This window comes from Accipiter gentilis, chromosome 19, assembly GCF_929443795.1.
Source record: "Accipiter gentilis chromosome 19, bAccGen1.1, whole genome shotgun sequence".
Classification (NCBI taxonomy): Eukaryota; Metazoa; Chordata; class Aves; order Accipitriformes; family Accipitridae; genus Astur; species Astur gentilis.
The window spans coordinates 24,005,080-24,021,124 of record NC_064898.1 but is presented as its reverse complement, the minus strand read 5'-3'; the positions used below and the strand labels follow the sequence as shown (position 1 = coordinate 24,021,124).

Genomic DNA, 16,045 nt, shown 5'->3' with positions numbered 1-16,045 from the left:
TTCAACTGATGTATGTCCGTCCTTCGAGACGGAGCCTCTTACTCTGTAAACGTACAGCACCTAGCACAATGGGACTCTTGAGAGTTCTTGCTAGAAATAGTAAGAGTAAGAACAGGAGCAGTCATTAGCAATCCCCATGCTGGTGGATCACAGCTCTTACCCAATCTGTGCAGCTGCACAATGTACAGTGCTACGGTTGGGATGTCTGTTAAAAAAATCTCACTTCTAAGTGCTATTTCAGCTTGCTTCATATTTGCATAAAGGTTTTCCATCTCCTGTCTGAAAAGTTATAACTCTGTGAGATGAAATTCCATTAAAATGGTCTGCTGCCTTTTATCAGCCTCTAGTTTCTACAATATTTATACCCTATTTTAATCCTTGTCTTAAATGCCAGGGACTGACCATCACATTGTGTCTAAAGCTTCTCCTTTAAAGCTGTGATTCACTTTTGTACTCGTGTCAATCTTCCCTTTATTTATTATTCTGAACTTTATTTTAAACTGTCTCTTGCTGTTGAATAGCAGGACATGAAATGCCAGGTATTGATGGACTTCAGTCTTGGAGCTGAGATTTGTTGAATAAAAATAAATATCCCAAAGTGCAGGATTATGTTTTTCTCTTTGATGCTTAATTGGATCTCTATGCTTCCTGGGATGTGAGTCAAAGCTTCCCAGTGAAGAAAAAATTCCTAATGTATTAAATGAAGTTCCTAACAAGGATTTTTCTCTGGACTAATATTAATTTCCTCTCTGTGTCCATATGGAGGAGATAATTTGACAGTAGAAAAGCCTTTTGCTCATGCTTATAGTCATTAGTCAAAGAACTAATTTCTTTTCCAATTCTGTACAGTTTAGTTTTGTCTAAAGTAAATTCAATAGAGCATTTACAAATGTGTGTGCTGACGCAATCACAAGCTAGATTTGCTTGGGATTCCCCTACTCAGAGCTTGGCACTACTATACAGACAGTCCCAACATAGTTTCCTTTTTCTTCAGACAACATTCCACCAAGGAACTTAGAAATTTTATTGTAATTGATCTTGTTCAAAAGGAGACACAGAACATGTATGAAACATGCTGGGCTGACCTATCCAGAAGTTAGAAGTCCGTCTACCCGCACAAATGGGATGCAGCAGCAGCTGCTCCAAAAGCTCCGTGTCTGCTGTGCTGTCCATATGCCTCAACACGGGTCTGGAAGGATCACCTTTACAGAAAAGAAGCAAAGCTCTCTCCAAAGCCCTTTCAAACTTTCTTCTGTCAAGGTTATTAGAAAGTTGCTCATTAGTGCAAATCGTGATAGGAGTTCTCCGAGTGTGAACACCTTGTAACTTGGAAGGGGGCAGAGAGGCTATACCAAACCCAGTTCACCCACTTCGGACAGCTTATTAAATCATGGATTTCTGGCTTTCAATAGACACTCATCCATTATACGACAACCACTGGTCTTACATTACTTTTGCTTGTTCTTTTTTTATGTTATTCTGTTTTACGGACTCCTAGATTATTTTGCCTATTATTTAACCTCCGCCATTATAAATTGCAATGAAACATGATTTGATGAAGCCGAAAACATCCAATAAATGTTTCCAGAAACTCTGCTCATGACGAGCTCCAGTTGGGTTGGAGTGTAAGGACACAGTCGCAGGAGCTATCCACCAACAACAGCATAGAATGACTGAGTGCAAGTGGAGAAGCCACGATGCGGAACCTACGACCATCCTTGCTGAGCCAAAGGAATGAGGTAGGAGAGGACAGTCTTGATCCAGCCTAATCAAGGTAGATCACAGGCAGAGCCTGACTACACACAAGTATCCACCCCACTGATATTCCAGCTGTATTCTGGTTAAAAGAGGGAATAGTCAGAAGCAGAGGTCTAGACTCACACAACTAAGAGGACGTCTACACGGTCTTCTGGGAGTTGGTTACAAACTGATTGGCCAAACTCACTGAACGTCATGTATCTTCAGTTCAAAAGGTGCACAGCTGCCATACAGCAATTCTAAGCCTGCAGAAATATACCCTGATTCCTATGGTTTTACAAGCATGACCTATTCCATGCAATGATTATAACATTTCACATTCTTAGCTGACTTGATCAACTGATTTTATCTCCAAAAGAAAATGAAGAACCAGTTCACATCAGTCTTGCAGGACAGTAGTTTTGTCCTCAGTGACAGCTGGATTACACTTACTGCATCAAAGAAGTGACTTAATATTGTTTAAAAATGCAGCAGCTTCATGACAGACATTCTGTTGTAGAGAAGGAGCTAGATTATGACTAGTCCCCATGTTGGCATGATACAAGTCCAGAAATCATAAGGACTCTAAGGCTCCTTCTTTCAAAAGCAAAGTCAGAGAATAAGCCAAAATTTGGTCATCTGAGACTCATAAGTTTTCAGTGATACAAGCAAACATGCTAATTGCTTAGCCCTCCTCAAAACACACTATTTTAACGGTAGTCTGTTTTAACCATGGAATTTAACAGCTTGTTGTGGTGCTGTGAAACATCTATTCTTTAATTAGCCAAGTTAACATGAACCCCACAGAGTCCAGTACATCACTGCTGTTTTCAGTCAGAAAAGTCCATAACACAAAGCATAATTGATCCAAACAAAAAGAACTTTTGATCTCATGGTGTGACTGCTGAGGTCACATTTGGAGATAGGGAAGAATGCTGAACTAAAATTGGCATGCTGGGAATTAGTCCTAACTGTGGTAGAAAACAAATAGGGAATGGAACAGTCTACCCATTGCCCTTTGAGGGGGTGCGTAAGTTTGCGCTGATGCTGGTACAGCTGATATGAGAGAAAGAAGCTTTACTCATCACGGCATGCCCAAGGTCAGTGAAGATCAGGAATTGCTTGTTACACCACTGGACATACACTATTCTCAGCCTGAGACATGACCTAATCAGACCAAACATCTTGTGATCTAATGGCCAGAGCCAAACTGATGATATCACCATTTCCACTGGTTCTGGCCAAGTTTGAAATGACGGCTAGAACGCGTGTTTTCAGTTCCTTCAATCTCTCCCTTAGTCATTGTACCTGATCAAGACTGCACGGACTGCTGCAAACAGAGGAGTGGCTAACAGTAAGATCCTAAACACATCCCGAAGCTGACAGAAGTTTGATGGATCTCTGGTTGGCCATGGAAATGTGCTAAGACAATTTCTCAGCTATCAGACTGTAAGTAGGAATCCATATTTGAAACATAAAGTTGTATTTTCTATCTTATTGGGAGTTTTCTCCCACCCTTTAGCATGTCTGTCCTTTTCATCTGCTGACCACAAAGATATTTGGACTTTTGAAGAATTGGACTCCCCACAAAAATAATTACAGCCCATCTCAACCACTACCTTTTTTTTCTACCACACCCGGGTCTCCTTATACACATTTTCAATAAACAAAGGGAAAGGGAGTAAAAGGTATTCAAATGAAATCCTTCCTGAATACTTTTCTTTCAAATGTTTTGGCTGGTTTTAGTCTTTTATTGCATTTTTAATAAAAAGCTTAGAATGCTTTAAAGGATAAGTTCATCTTGGCAATGGGTAGGCTAAAATCTGCACTCACAGTCCCAGTTACATCAAAAACTTTATGTTTTGTACAATGATAGTTCTTATTAACACCGTTGATTCTCTGGATTCACTTATTCCTTCACAATTTCAGGTGTTGTATCCTGAGGTTTAGTTCTCTTGTTCTTCCCCATATGTTTTAAAGCTAAGAAAAAGACAAATCAGCAATTTCTTAGGCATTAAAGAGGGCCCTAGCCTGTAGTAAGGTACAAGCTTGTACCATGTGACAGCTGATGTAATATCCCTTTTTTACAGAGACATTTTTAATGAAGAAAATGATGGTTTAAAGGAGGAATTATATGAAAATTTTCCAAGTATGGATTTTTATCTCAGTGGCCTTGGGCATGACATGAATTTAACATGAGAGATTTAACATGAGATTTTGTTTTGTGAGGTTGACACCAATAAGCCCAAGGAAATCAATTTTTATCACACATCTTGTGTTAACCCTGGTGCTGTTTGACCAATGGGATATGACGTTGTCCGGTAAGATATATGAGAACTGTGTTTCTGGGTGTCTGTATGTGTGTGCGCGCGCACAATAATCTCCTGCACAATTCCTGATGAAAAAAGACAGTGGAAGGTAAAGGTGCATTTGCTCTAGCTTTCCTGTTTAAAAGTCCATTCTTCTTGGTCCCTTTATCTACTAATTGGAGTACAAAAAATATGCCTGTTTCAATGAACTGTACAACTTTGTGGTGGGGAACTCTGTTGGGTGCTATCTGAAAGACTTTCTCCATTGTTAATTTATACAACTAAATTGGTACTAAAAAATTCAGTTATTACCACTAGCTGATAGAGAATCTTAAATCCAATCACTGTTTGTGAATGGACTTGAACTGACCCATACTCCTGCAAAGTAAACAGGAGCTTTTCCATTGACTTCCCTCTGCTGTGCAATAATTTATAAGAATATGGCTTCCCTGCAAGCAGAGACATGGATACACACACCATGCTAGTTTTATTTTAAATCCAGCTTCTCAGCCTACCAAAGGCTGTAAAGTCATGGAGGACTGTTTTACATCTGGTGGGTAAATACCTGGTCTTCTGCTAGCCCTATGGATACCCACGCTATTTCCCCACTGTGTTTGGAAGTCAGGTTTCTCTAGGCATATCTGCAAGTATTGTGATGACTACATGGCAGTCTCAAGCCCCTCCTAAACTGTTTTTAACCAATCACACAGGCTAAAAGGGGGTTTTCTATTTTTTTATGTTAAATGCCACAGTTCTGTAATTGCCTCTCTCCTGAGGAATCTGTGATCATGATGCCTGCTGAGCTTTCTACAGTTATTTGGCAGAACTGAGGATCTCTCAAAAGCTGAAACCCAGACTGCTCTAAAGTAACGTGAAGTACCCAAATAAGAAGGCAGCTGAATTGAAGAGGAATCAATTAAGCTCCCTTTCAAGGATTTCCATTTAACTAAAATGTGAACAGCCCTCTGCAGAGGTTTCTCTTCTCTAGGATAACTATCCCACCAAATTGGTAATGTCATGGGAGCCTAAAAGCAGGAGGGGATGGCATGGAAGTGGGCATGAATGCAACCCCTTTTTTTTTTTTTTCTGTCCACTAAAGACATTTATAACATTTCTAGCCAGAGTAAGTGTGGCCAGAATGAGTGCTGCAGTGCTGGTAAACCTGAGGAGACGGATGGTCTGAAACTCTGCTCCTGTCCTAAATGACAGGCACTCTGTGCCTTAGAATGATGCCCAGTTGACATGAAGGTTCAGGGCATGAATCCCCTGTTCTCAACTTCAGGATCCCTTTGGATCGGGCCAGCCAGTTCATTCTTTTCTTTGAGATGACGGCTTGTAGCATCTGCACTGACCTGGTAGGTGGGATACTCTCCCAAGAAGTGAGAGATCATGTCCAATGCTTTCTCAGACTGAGGAGAAAACTGCTGTATGTGCCACAGAAGAAATGTAGGAACTTAAGGGAGCTTTTCAATAGACAGCTCTAGACTGGGGTCCGTCTCAGAAGTTGAGAAGTTCTCCACAACACTGTAGTAAAGTTAGTAGCTGTATTTGGTTAAGGTATATCATAAATGCCTAAATATCTTTGTGATCATAGATCTTAGAAACGAAGTTTGGCAACAAGTCACTGGTAAGCAGTATTTCCTCCCTGTCACGGAGGGGGAAAAGGGCAGTCATAAAGTCAAATGACATATCTTCAGAAAACACTGTTAGCAGCAGAAATGATGAGAGAAGCTATGAATAGGCTCTGACTACTAGGTTTCATGAGATATGGTCATGCAAGCTCAGCCTCAGTCTCTGGTCAGGCATGCTGTCTTAGCCTTTTCAAAATGTGCCGTAAAACATCACAACTTCTAAATTCTTTACTGAGTCCCAGCTTCCAGTTCCCAACTTTTACCATTAAATGTAGAGCTCATGATTTTATATCTCCACTGCCAATTTAGGACCACCATATACAAAGTACTATTCCTATTACTACTCTTCTCCAGTGTACTTTTAAGGGTCTGAAGTACTGCACTGGATGTCAACTGTGCATAAAGTGAGTCATTACAAATGAGTGATTGAGAAGGAATCCTTATCTGTATGCAGGTCAATGTACAACCACTGTCAACTGCCCAGAAAAAGTCAGTATACTCATTACACAGAGAACATAATTTCTATGGCTGCTTTGTATTATCAACTTTCCAATGATTCTAGTGAATATCATGCATGTCAAGATGTCAACTGCCAGTGAACAGTGTGGAAATCACGGACTTAAATTTGAGGACAGTGAAGGACACCACCAGATGACGTAATTCCTTTAAGAATGATTTTGTATCCAAGCATAATACTGTTCTGATGGGCCTGGGAATGTACTCATGCATCAGTGGGATCCCTCTGGGAGACGGTGCATTCCCCAAATGCAGATAACCTGACTCACCTATTCATTTCATTGCATTCAGCAAATACGTCTTATGGTATGTGGTTTGTTGCCTCTTGATTAGCCAGAAATACTTGGTTCAGTTTAAATATAGTTTCAAGACTGAGACTATATCGCATATTAAGTTCTGTTTCACATTGCAGCACAGGCCATTTCCCTCTTCTCACTATACTCAGACAGTAAGAGGTTAAGAGAGCTGCCCTTTAATGGCTTCATTAGTTGCCAGAACTTGGAGAATGAAGTCCTTTGCTAGGGCTCATTAAGAGGTGAAGGGAGATAGCACACCAAAAGCCTGGGATACAGAGGATCTGTGATGGCAGGCCCCGGAGAAAAGGGGTTAGGATGAGTGGTTCCTTAATTATCTTTCTTGTACTAAGCATTGCCTTGGACTTTTTAGCTGAACTGGGTTATAAAGGACCTTTTTGTATTTGCTTCTGCAACAGTACTAAGATGCAAAAGGGAAGGGATTTAATTCTCCCATGGAGAAATCAAAATGCCCCTTTTGCTGCTCAGTACAGGTTATCTCTGGACTTACCTCTGCACATTTCTCTAAAAGACCTTTTTTATATTTGGGAATCAACCAAAAAAGAAGTGCGTACTGAGGGAAAGGGGATCCTAAGAAATTGTCCCTTGCATGAAAGGGTGAAGCATGTTTAAGAAGCATTTTTGCAGACTGAAACACCTGAGGTAGTATGGTAGCAGCCATATCTCAAGATATACTGGCAGTGTGCACACACATAAAGCAAATACCCCCCCTCCCCAATGTCATTACTTCTTCCTACAATGCAGTGCACAGTACTATTCACAAGAAATGAAAAAAGAGAATATAAACAGGAAACAGAAATGTCTGTAGTATTATTATCTTGTGAAAAACTACGGGTTTTACCCAGCAACCTGTGTTCCTCTAAGGTTCCTGCTAAGGGCAGGAGAAATCTACCTACTTAGCTGAAAGACGGAGTCTAAGGTTCAAAGAGAGTCTAGTTTTACTTACTACGTATGACAATCCACAGACTTTCACTTAGCTGCTTCCATTCTGACTGCTACCTTCTAAACAAATACCGCATACAGCATTTTAGCTAGGTATTAGTCTTGACTTCAAGGTGTTAAGAGCTGGAAAACCCACTGTGCCTCCTCATATTTTATTCTGCGCTTCCAGATGATTATGCTGTTCTCAGGGTCTGCTTCTCAATGTGGTTTCCAGAAGGGGCTGTCCTTGGCACTAGCCCACGTAGGCACAGTCCTACGGGTTTCACTGGGGCTGAACACGGTCCTAACTGCTTTGCTCAGCTGAGGCTGACTTGAGCAAGTACTTAATTCTTTCACTTAATAATTCTTCTGTTCTCTTTGGTCCTATTTTATAGGACAATAAAAATCTGGTCCCTTCTACAGAACCTCCAACCCACTGGGTTGGGCAGTACGTTGTTATGTGTACTAACATGCTTGCTCACTCTATTTTAATCATGCAAGGAGGGTACCATGCATCCTGTGAGTAAATCTGTCTTTCAAATCAAGTCATCAATTCAGTGGAAAGGTCCGAGTTAGAAATGGAAGTTTACAAATCACCTTAGCTGTGATTTTAGCTGTGAGGCACAATAACCTGAATGTTACAAGCAGCTTGGTGAGGAAAAAGGTCTTGAAATGATGCTCAAGTTTGTCTCAAATAACCTCACACTGCCAAAGAAAGTTTGCACTAGATGGATTTATAAAAGCAGTATAAAGAAAGCTTATAAATCATCCGTACATGACCCTGCAGGTTAACAAAGGGAAAGTGAATTCTGTTTGCGTGTAGAAATGAACATTTTTCTAAATCCATCCCTGCAATCCCCAAACCTCCACATAAACTCAGAATGATGACTCAATTATGAACTATGCTACAAAATCACTAGAAATACACTACTACCTTTCCCCTTACGGTGGTCTTATAAATGAACGTATAGAGTATGGAATTGAAGATGTTAATATGGGGAAAGGAAAAGCCTGACACCAAATTTATCTTCCTATCAATGCAGGAAAACTTCCCTCCCTACATCTGCAAAAGTTTAGATCAACCTAGTTTTAGCCCCAGGCAAGTAGGCCTCCTCTTTTGCTTATTCTTCAGCCCAGTCAATTTTACTTTATGACAAGCTTTCTAACACCTAAGCTAAATGATGATTGTTGAAAAGGTCTTTTCATATACTTTGTGCCAGTTTATTTGGTTTGCCCCATCCTTGGAAGTTACTCTCTTAAAATACTTGCAAGCAGTTGCCTGATTTTCTTTACACAGGATAGTAATTCCTCAGTGAAAATGTTGTTTACGTAATTTTTCTACTATATCCACTCTCCTAACAGGCTTTCTTTTTGTTGTCACTTTGCTGAAAATTCATTCCATTTCATTGCCTATACTGAGCTGCCCTGGATTTTTGGCCTAGTTCCACCCCAGCTGTGTAAGGTAAAGAAGCTGTTATTGCTGTGGTCTCTTGTTTGTGAGCACAATATACAGGACAAAAGCCAAAAGACTCATGTTCCATAGGTTCTAACTAGTACTATAGCATTTCTCAGTGTGGCCTCTAAAAGCTAATTGCATTTGGAAGAAAAGGCTCCTGAATAGTTTTTCTTCAGCCTTCATTTCAGATACTTGATGCAGATTTTGAGCAAGATGCCCATTCAGCTGAGGAATGAAGGAAGGTCAGCGTTCCAAACCTCTACACAAAACCACCTGTAAAAATTTATCTTCTTGGTAGGTGCTTGTACTATTAAATACTTCTACCCAGTAAACTTATTTTCTACTTGATAGAGGACAGTGCTTACAGTCTTTTAATATGAACCTTTTGTGACACTCATCGTCCTCTAGTTGAGCCTAGAAAAGCGCAGCCTTTGAATTCAGAAGGGAAACGAGACCTGAAGGATTGTCACCTCTTCCTTCTTGTTTACAGCCACCTAAAGAATATTTAGTCATCTCCTAAAAATCAAAACAGACCCTTTGGTGGCTACTGGGACTCATCAAGCACTAACACCAGAACAAGCAGTTATATGTAGACCATCAGTTACATTCATAGCAATATAATGAACAATAGCAAGCCTAGGTGGCTTTAATGGGGTTATTTATTGTATTACTCTATGCTCAGCAATGGAAGCAGAATTATTTATGTAGTTGAGCTACGGCATTTCTGCTTCCAGTCATGCCCTACGTGTACTTTCCTGGAACACATTTGCAGCATTCTTTTTGCAGATCTAAGTCTGAATATTTTACCAAGTTTAAATAAAGTAAAAACCAACAGTAAGTCACCGCTGACGTTACCGATTGAGCAATCATGTCCGGTCCAGTTGGGATCGCAGCTGCAGAGTCCAGTATCTGGGAGGAAGGTCCCATGACCAGAGCACTGGTCCAGACAAGTGGCTCTCGGGGTCTCACAGTTTGTTCCTCCCCAGCCAACTGAACAGTGACATTCTCCTCGCACGCACACGCCTCGTCCCGAGCAGGTAGGATCCATGCAGTCCACTACATGTGAGAGGGAAGAGGAAGCAGACAGGGAAAGAGAATGGGAATTTCAGAAAAAAAGCTATCAGACTGCTGTCTACACAAACTTATTTATATAGTATCTCAGGGCTCCAACCAGATATCGAAGCCTCGTTGTGCATAAACCAGATGCTTCATGCAAGAAGATAGTGTCCCCAAAAGGCAGTGAGACCTAAAACACTTACATGAAAAACAGATAAAAAATTAAGGATGAAATCCATTCTTTTATCCAGGCCTACACTAATAAATGATCTTTCTAGTAAGAACAGGCTAATATCAATTAAGAATAGAATAAGAATAATATTGTCTTGCACACATATCGTGCCTCCATTTAGTCTATTAGAATAACCTAAATTACTATTACTAATGAATTCAAAGCTGAGTTCTAGTTTTCTGAGAGAGAATTTTACGTAAAGATTCAGCAGAAGCTGATGTCCTTATTCAGCAAAATACGTGCTTAAATTGAAGAATGTGCTGAATTCTATACAGGTTTCACAGACACATAAATTTCAAGTTAAACATATCCTTAGACAGTTTTCTGAAGTAAGGTTTAAAACAAAATTTTTTATTTTTTTATTCTTAATATATTGGTGTTCTTCTGGTTTTATTTTTGATCAATTAATACTCTTTTTTTAAATGTTGTTTGTTTGCGTTTTTTTCCCCAAAGAGGCACTTTCCTAACAAGATTGGAGACCATTCAATTAGGTACACACTATAGCAAAGTCTACCAAAAGACCGAATGTACCGCTGCCTGATTCCTGAGTTATGTGTTTTGTAGGCAACTGTCAGCTCCTCTGCCCACGGGGGAATTTCACCCAGCAATCGAAAAATACGAAACGCACCAGACACCCTTCCAAAGAAGGACTGGAGGAGTCGATCATCTATTTATATATAAAAGCTTATAGGACAGCCTAGAGAAATTCTTCCCGGCTCTTGAAAGGGTGTGTGGCAGTGCCCTGGGGATCGGCGACAAGTGTCAGTCTGGCTAAGCAGCACGGGGAAAGCTGTCCACCTCCTCGCTCAAATACAGACGAGCAGAACGCGGCCACCGCACACGCAGCACGTTTGCGGTTCGTCCCCCCCCCCACCCCCCGCCGCCCCGTAAAAGCTAATAAGGATCCCAACGACCTGTTTAAGATCCAGAAACCTTAAAAGGAAACACAACAGCTGCTCTGATAATTCCCTGGACTCTCAAAACGTTCTCAGTCTGACAAGTAATGGTTCAGCAATTACTATCCCAAGGCATGTGAGAGCATTTTTTGTTTTGTTTGATTCCTGGAGCCCTGCTCATAGCTGGAAGAATCCTCGAAAATTGTAAGAGGCTGGAAAGGATGAGTCTATAAATCTCCTTCACTGTTAGCGAGTGGGGAGCTAGGGTGCCAATTTTAGCATGAGACCCTTGAAGCCCTGGCCCTGTTCTTTCTCAGCAGTAATAGGTAGGAAAAGGACTACGAAACGGACTAGCAGCCTCGTACGTTCTCAGCAGATGGTTTGAACATAGAGAACAAAGATCACAGGCTAACTGACAAGAGGCTACCTCCAGGCAATTAATCATCCCCTCTGAAGGTCAATTGGGAAAAAGGTGAGTTTTACAAGGGGCTCCATCACAGGAGGCAGACAATCTGCTATCTCAGCCCTAACACAGACGATTATAGGAGGGGAATGTGCATGTCAGAACCCCCCATTTATCATAATCCCAAGGCCATTTTTCATGTTGAAATGAGCCCTTTCAGAAAATGTCACACACAATGGCTACTTTAATCTCAGCCTCACTAGCTGTATCTCTTTAGGCTTTCTGCACCATCGGAATGGCCCTGGGACAGGATTACGGGCTTCTGCTTTCTTCTTAATCAATTGCTTAGTGGATTTGGAGTACAATGGTATATTTTTAGGGAGTTCTGCTTGACAAATTTAGCTGCTCAGCTCTGGGAGAAGCAGAGATGGGGAGTGGGGCAGGAGGGCAGAGCTGACAAAATCTAGTATACTTGGAAAAAGAAAAAATAATAAAAAAAAGTTTTGCATATATCTGTGTTGCTGCTTGGAAAATGCCCTAAATGGTCTAATTCCTGGTTGGAAAATGCCCCATTTACAGTTTAGCCTTGTGCAGAACCTTTGCCATGGAGATAAATCATGCAGCAAGCAAGGTTAGTGCCTCTTCTACACTTTCCCCCAATATGCTTCATGCTTCATTGGTCACACAAGTTATTAGGCTTATTCAGTACCCAAAGAGTAACTTCTCATTTTTCACTGCTTAAATTTGCTCCCCTCCCTTTAATGTCTCGCTGGCTTAGCCCATGCCTTATAAAATATGGGCCAATAAACTAAGGAAGGAGAAAAGAAAAACTCATGTAAGATTGTTGGCTGATGTTTTATAAACATTGCTGAACTTCTATGGGGGAAAAAGAAAAGACAGAAGAAACCCTGGAATGAAAACCCATTATGAACATGGACTACACAGTGAAGCTACGAGAACTGAGAAATAATAAAAAGTAATCAATACCAGATGGTCCTTCTTAGAAGAGAAATTAAAAAGTAAAAGCAATTTAAGAAATAGTATAAATCAACTTTTTTACTAGATCTAAATATATATATATATATATATGTCCTCAAGATTTCCCACATGGCATATTTCTGAGTTACTTCCCCCCCTTACGACACAATACAAATTAAGCCTTGAATATGAAAAACAAATGCAGACTTGGAAAAATACTAAACAGCTCATAAGAAAAATCATGTTCTCTTTGTTCTTCATTCTTTTTCAAGTTTTTACCTAGTGGGACTGACACTGTCCCCCGCTACAGTGATAACATAAAATAACTGAGTAGAGTCTAGCTTTTCGGCTTTAAACGTGACCAGGGAAAAAAGGTTGCTGTTAGAAAAAGGGCAAATCTTACTCTGATTTACACACATTAAACACATCTGCCTAGAGGCAAAATCAGGATCTTTTCATTTCTGTTTATCCAGTAAAGATATGATCTAGTAAATATGAGGACTACGGAGATGCTTTAAAGATACTTCAGTAGTCACCATCTTTGGGTTTTGCATGCCCCGCGGCTTCATTGAATTGTACTTTCTTAAGCCAAAATGAAGCTTTCTCAAGAGATGGCTTATTGTTATAAAGCTGATACTGTCTTCATCTCTAACATTTACTGACAATGAAGCCATGTTACATCAGAGATGTCCCACTCCAATACATTTAACGCATCAAAAGAATTGCTAGATTAGATGCCATTTGAATGTCTGACTCCAATTCAGCCTATTTTCATTGTCTGTAAAATAAAGGCATTTCAGATAAATCTTTATCCTGTATACATGAAGACAACCGTAAATTAATTCAAACCATTGTGATTCTTATACATGTATCAAACGGATGTCTTAAAACTATCAGGTGGTGTAGAGGCCTTACATATGCATTTGTAGAAGCGTAATTTAAACACAATTATTTATCAGGTCATCTGCATAGAATTTTGAGAATAGCTTTCAAAAGTGTTGAACATTATTCTTTAAATCAAGCACTTTTGGATGTATTTTTATAACTACCTGAATGATTTGTGCACTTACAAAACTGTCCACTTTTTCATTTAGCAGTAAGAAGCAGTCACAGACTCGGTAAGATAAAGGTTTATGGTGGCAGGTGACTTCCTACACAAAAAGATTAAAGATAAGTGCTAAAAGACACTGTATTTCTGAGCCACAAAGCTAAATGTAAATGAAAATGTTTGGGGGCTAATGTGAGAAAAAAGCTGTGGAAGAGCCATTAAAATAATATCTGATTTTGAAGCAGAGTTCAATTCAAGTCCTGAGCATTTCTAAGCTTTTAAAGCTGACAAGAATCAGGGACTTTCTCTCACACGCCACCATTTTGTGTATGTAAGCAACTGAAATTGCTTGGCATAGCATAGCAGAGAAGAAAGCACTGTAAAAGTAATTATACGTTTAGATGTGTAAATGGAAACGATGCTTTAGTAAGAACATTTGAACATATGATTAGATGTTCTGGTCTTTCAACTAGATTTGTCTATCTGAAGCATTTGATGGCTTTTCATCCAATTATTGAACAAATATGATAGCTAACGACAAGTTATTACAACATATCATTTTTATGTTGCATCCATCTATTGTATCTCTAAGGTGCCTATTACTGTTCTGTTTAAGTGCCAGTCCTATTCTGAATTTCCTCCATCCATGTAATTATATAACGACAATCAAAGCAGAAGGCTAATTGAAAGCGTCTCGCCAATACCTTCTTCACAGCTCTCGCCTTTGTATCCTGGGTTGCAGATACAGGTCCCCATGATGCACGTGCCATGGTTATTGCAGGAGACGTCAATGCACTGGTTCGTCGGGACATCACATTCTGCTCCTTTCCAGCCGCTATGGCACAAACACCTCCCCTTCATGTACTGCCCATTTCCACTGCACAGCACTGGGCAGGATGCTGGGGACAGATAAGAGAAATCACGTGAAAACACAACTGTACACGGCTCTCACCTCAAAAAAAGAGTACAGGAGTCCAGCATGGGATTTATATTCTTCATACACAGTCTTCAGTGGGGTATGTTTTAGTTTTCTTTGCCAAAACAAATTCTTTTTCGTGGATGACACCCAGCTGTTAACTGTATTCTTCTATGACTGTTTAAACCAAACAAACAGTGCTCTTGAGTTAGAATTATCTCCTTGCTTTGTGCCTCTGATACTTTTTTTCACTACCTAAACTCAGAATTTTATTGTATTCTGACTTTTCAATGTACTGGTGTCTTCTTTCAGCAGCACCACTGACTTTAGATTGCTTACCATTACCCCTGACCTGCTGCCAGACTTCGTATTTTCCTTGACACTGCCTCTGCTGTGGACTTCACGCTCCCCTGTTTTCCTGTTGTAATTCTCAGCGTTACAGGTTTCAGTTGCTTTGCTCAGAGTCCAGAATGCCACGTTGAGACTATTTCCCTGATGTAGCTCATGTGATACCGTCAACTGAATCTCCCGCCCCCTTTTTTGGTTATCACCTCTATTGGACTCCATTCATCATCAGACACAATGCAAAACTGGCCTCTAGTCTTCCCAAGCTCCCTGTAATAAAAGTTCTCCAAATCTATCCTCTTTTCTTTGTATCAGTTTATAAAAGATTTTTTAATTGTCCTTGTTTCCAGCAAAGTTGGCTAATTCTCAAGGCCAACCAGATACAGGATTTCTTCCCTGTGATAAAGGGGACAAGAGGAAGGTGACAAGCTCAAGCTGTGGCATGATGGAGCCCAGGATTAAGCATTTTCTGAGCTAAATTTGGAAAATGTCAGGCAGAGTGGGATGGGATGAACTGAAGGATACAGAGCAGGCTCCTCAAGGAAGGACAGGGCATCAAGGACCAGACCCCAGCCTCCATGACCAAAACTTTGGTAATCGCTGCTCTCTAAGCTTCCTTCAGCTCCTCGCTGATGATGTCTTCTCCCTTTTCCATTCTCCACACCTGGCACCTTATGCTCCTTTTGTCCTCTGTTCTGATTTTTCCAAGGAAGCTGCTGATTTCTGCCCCCAGAAACAATAGCCTTCCCCTGCTTGCTATCCCTTGAAACTTCTTCTTGCTTAAGCCCTGTTCTCTTCCATTTCATTTTGCTGAAACTCAGCTGCAAGGACACATATTTAAGACAGACTTCTCTTGTTCACTGTTGCACATCATCCTTAGGTGAGAGCAGCTGGGCTTCTCATCTGCCCCTCAGAAAGGCAGTTTATGAACATTTTTATGCAGGACAAATGTGGAAGGAATATTCCAGTCTGCTGCTTAATTCAGCTGCGTTAGGCATATGATGAATACAATGTACCTCTTTTGCTTTGTTCCTGACTGATTATATGCGGGAAGAGGTATTAACATCGTTAAGGGAACACATTCCTCTCCTTCTCTTCCCATCTTTTCAGATAGTAATCGCACAATGTGCATCCTGTGTTGTTTCCATGTGTCCTTAGGTCGGTTTGAGTGTTACAGAATTACAGCAACCTCAAGAAAATACAAAGCGTTGCCAGCTCTGACTGTTAAGCCAGTTTGATATGCAGTGAACTACATTTGCCTGACCAAGGTAAAAGAGGTTTAGAAAA

At 40.4% G+C, this 16,045-nt stretch overlaps 1 protein-coding gene across 10 annotated transcripts in view; it reads right to left on the bottom strand.

Annotated features, from left to right (window-relative positions):
- The window catches only part of TENM4 (teneurin transmembrane protein 4), a 352,099-nt gene that overhangs the window by 139,537 nt on the left and 196,517 nt on the right, over nucleotides 1-16,045 (bottom strand). For all 10 annotated transcript variants that reach the window (XM_049823080.1, XM_049823082.1, XM_049823083.1 and 7 more), the window contains 2 exons: nucleotides 14,202-14,396; nucleotides 9,740-9,940 (listed from right to left, as the gene is read on the bottom strand). In XM_049823080.1, coding sequence (XP_049679037.1) covers nucleotides 9,740-9,940; nucleotides 14,202-14,396 — 396 coding nt within the window. The remainder of the gene's footprint in view (nucleotides 1-9,739; nucleotides 9,941-14,201; nucleotides 14,397-16,045) is intronic.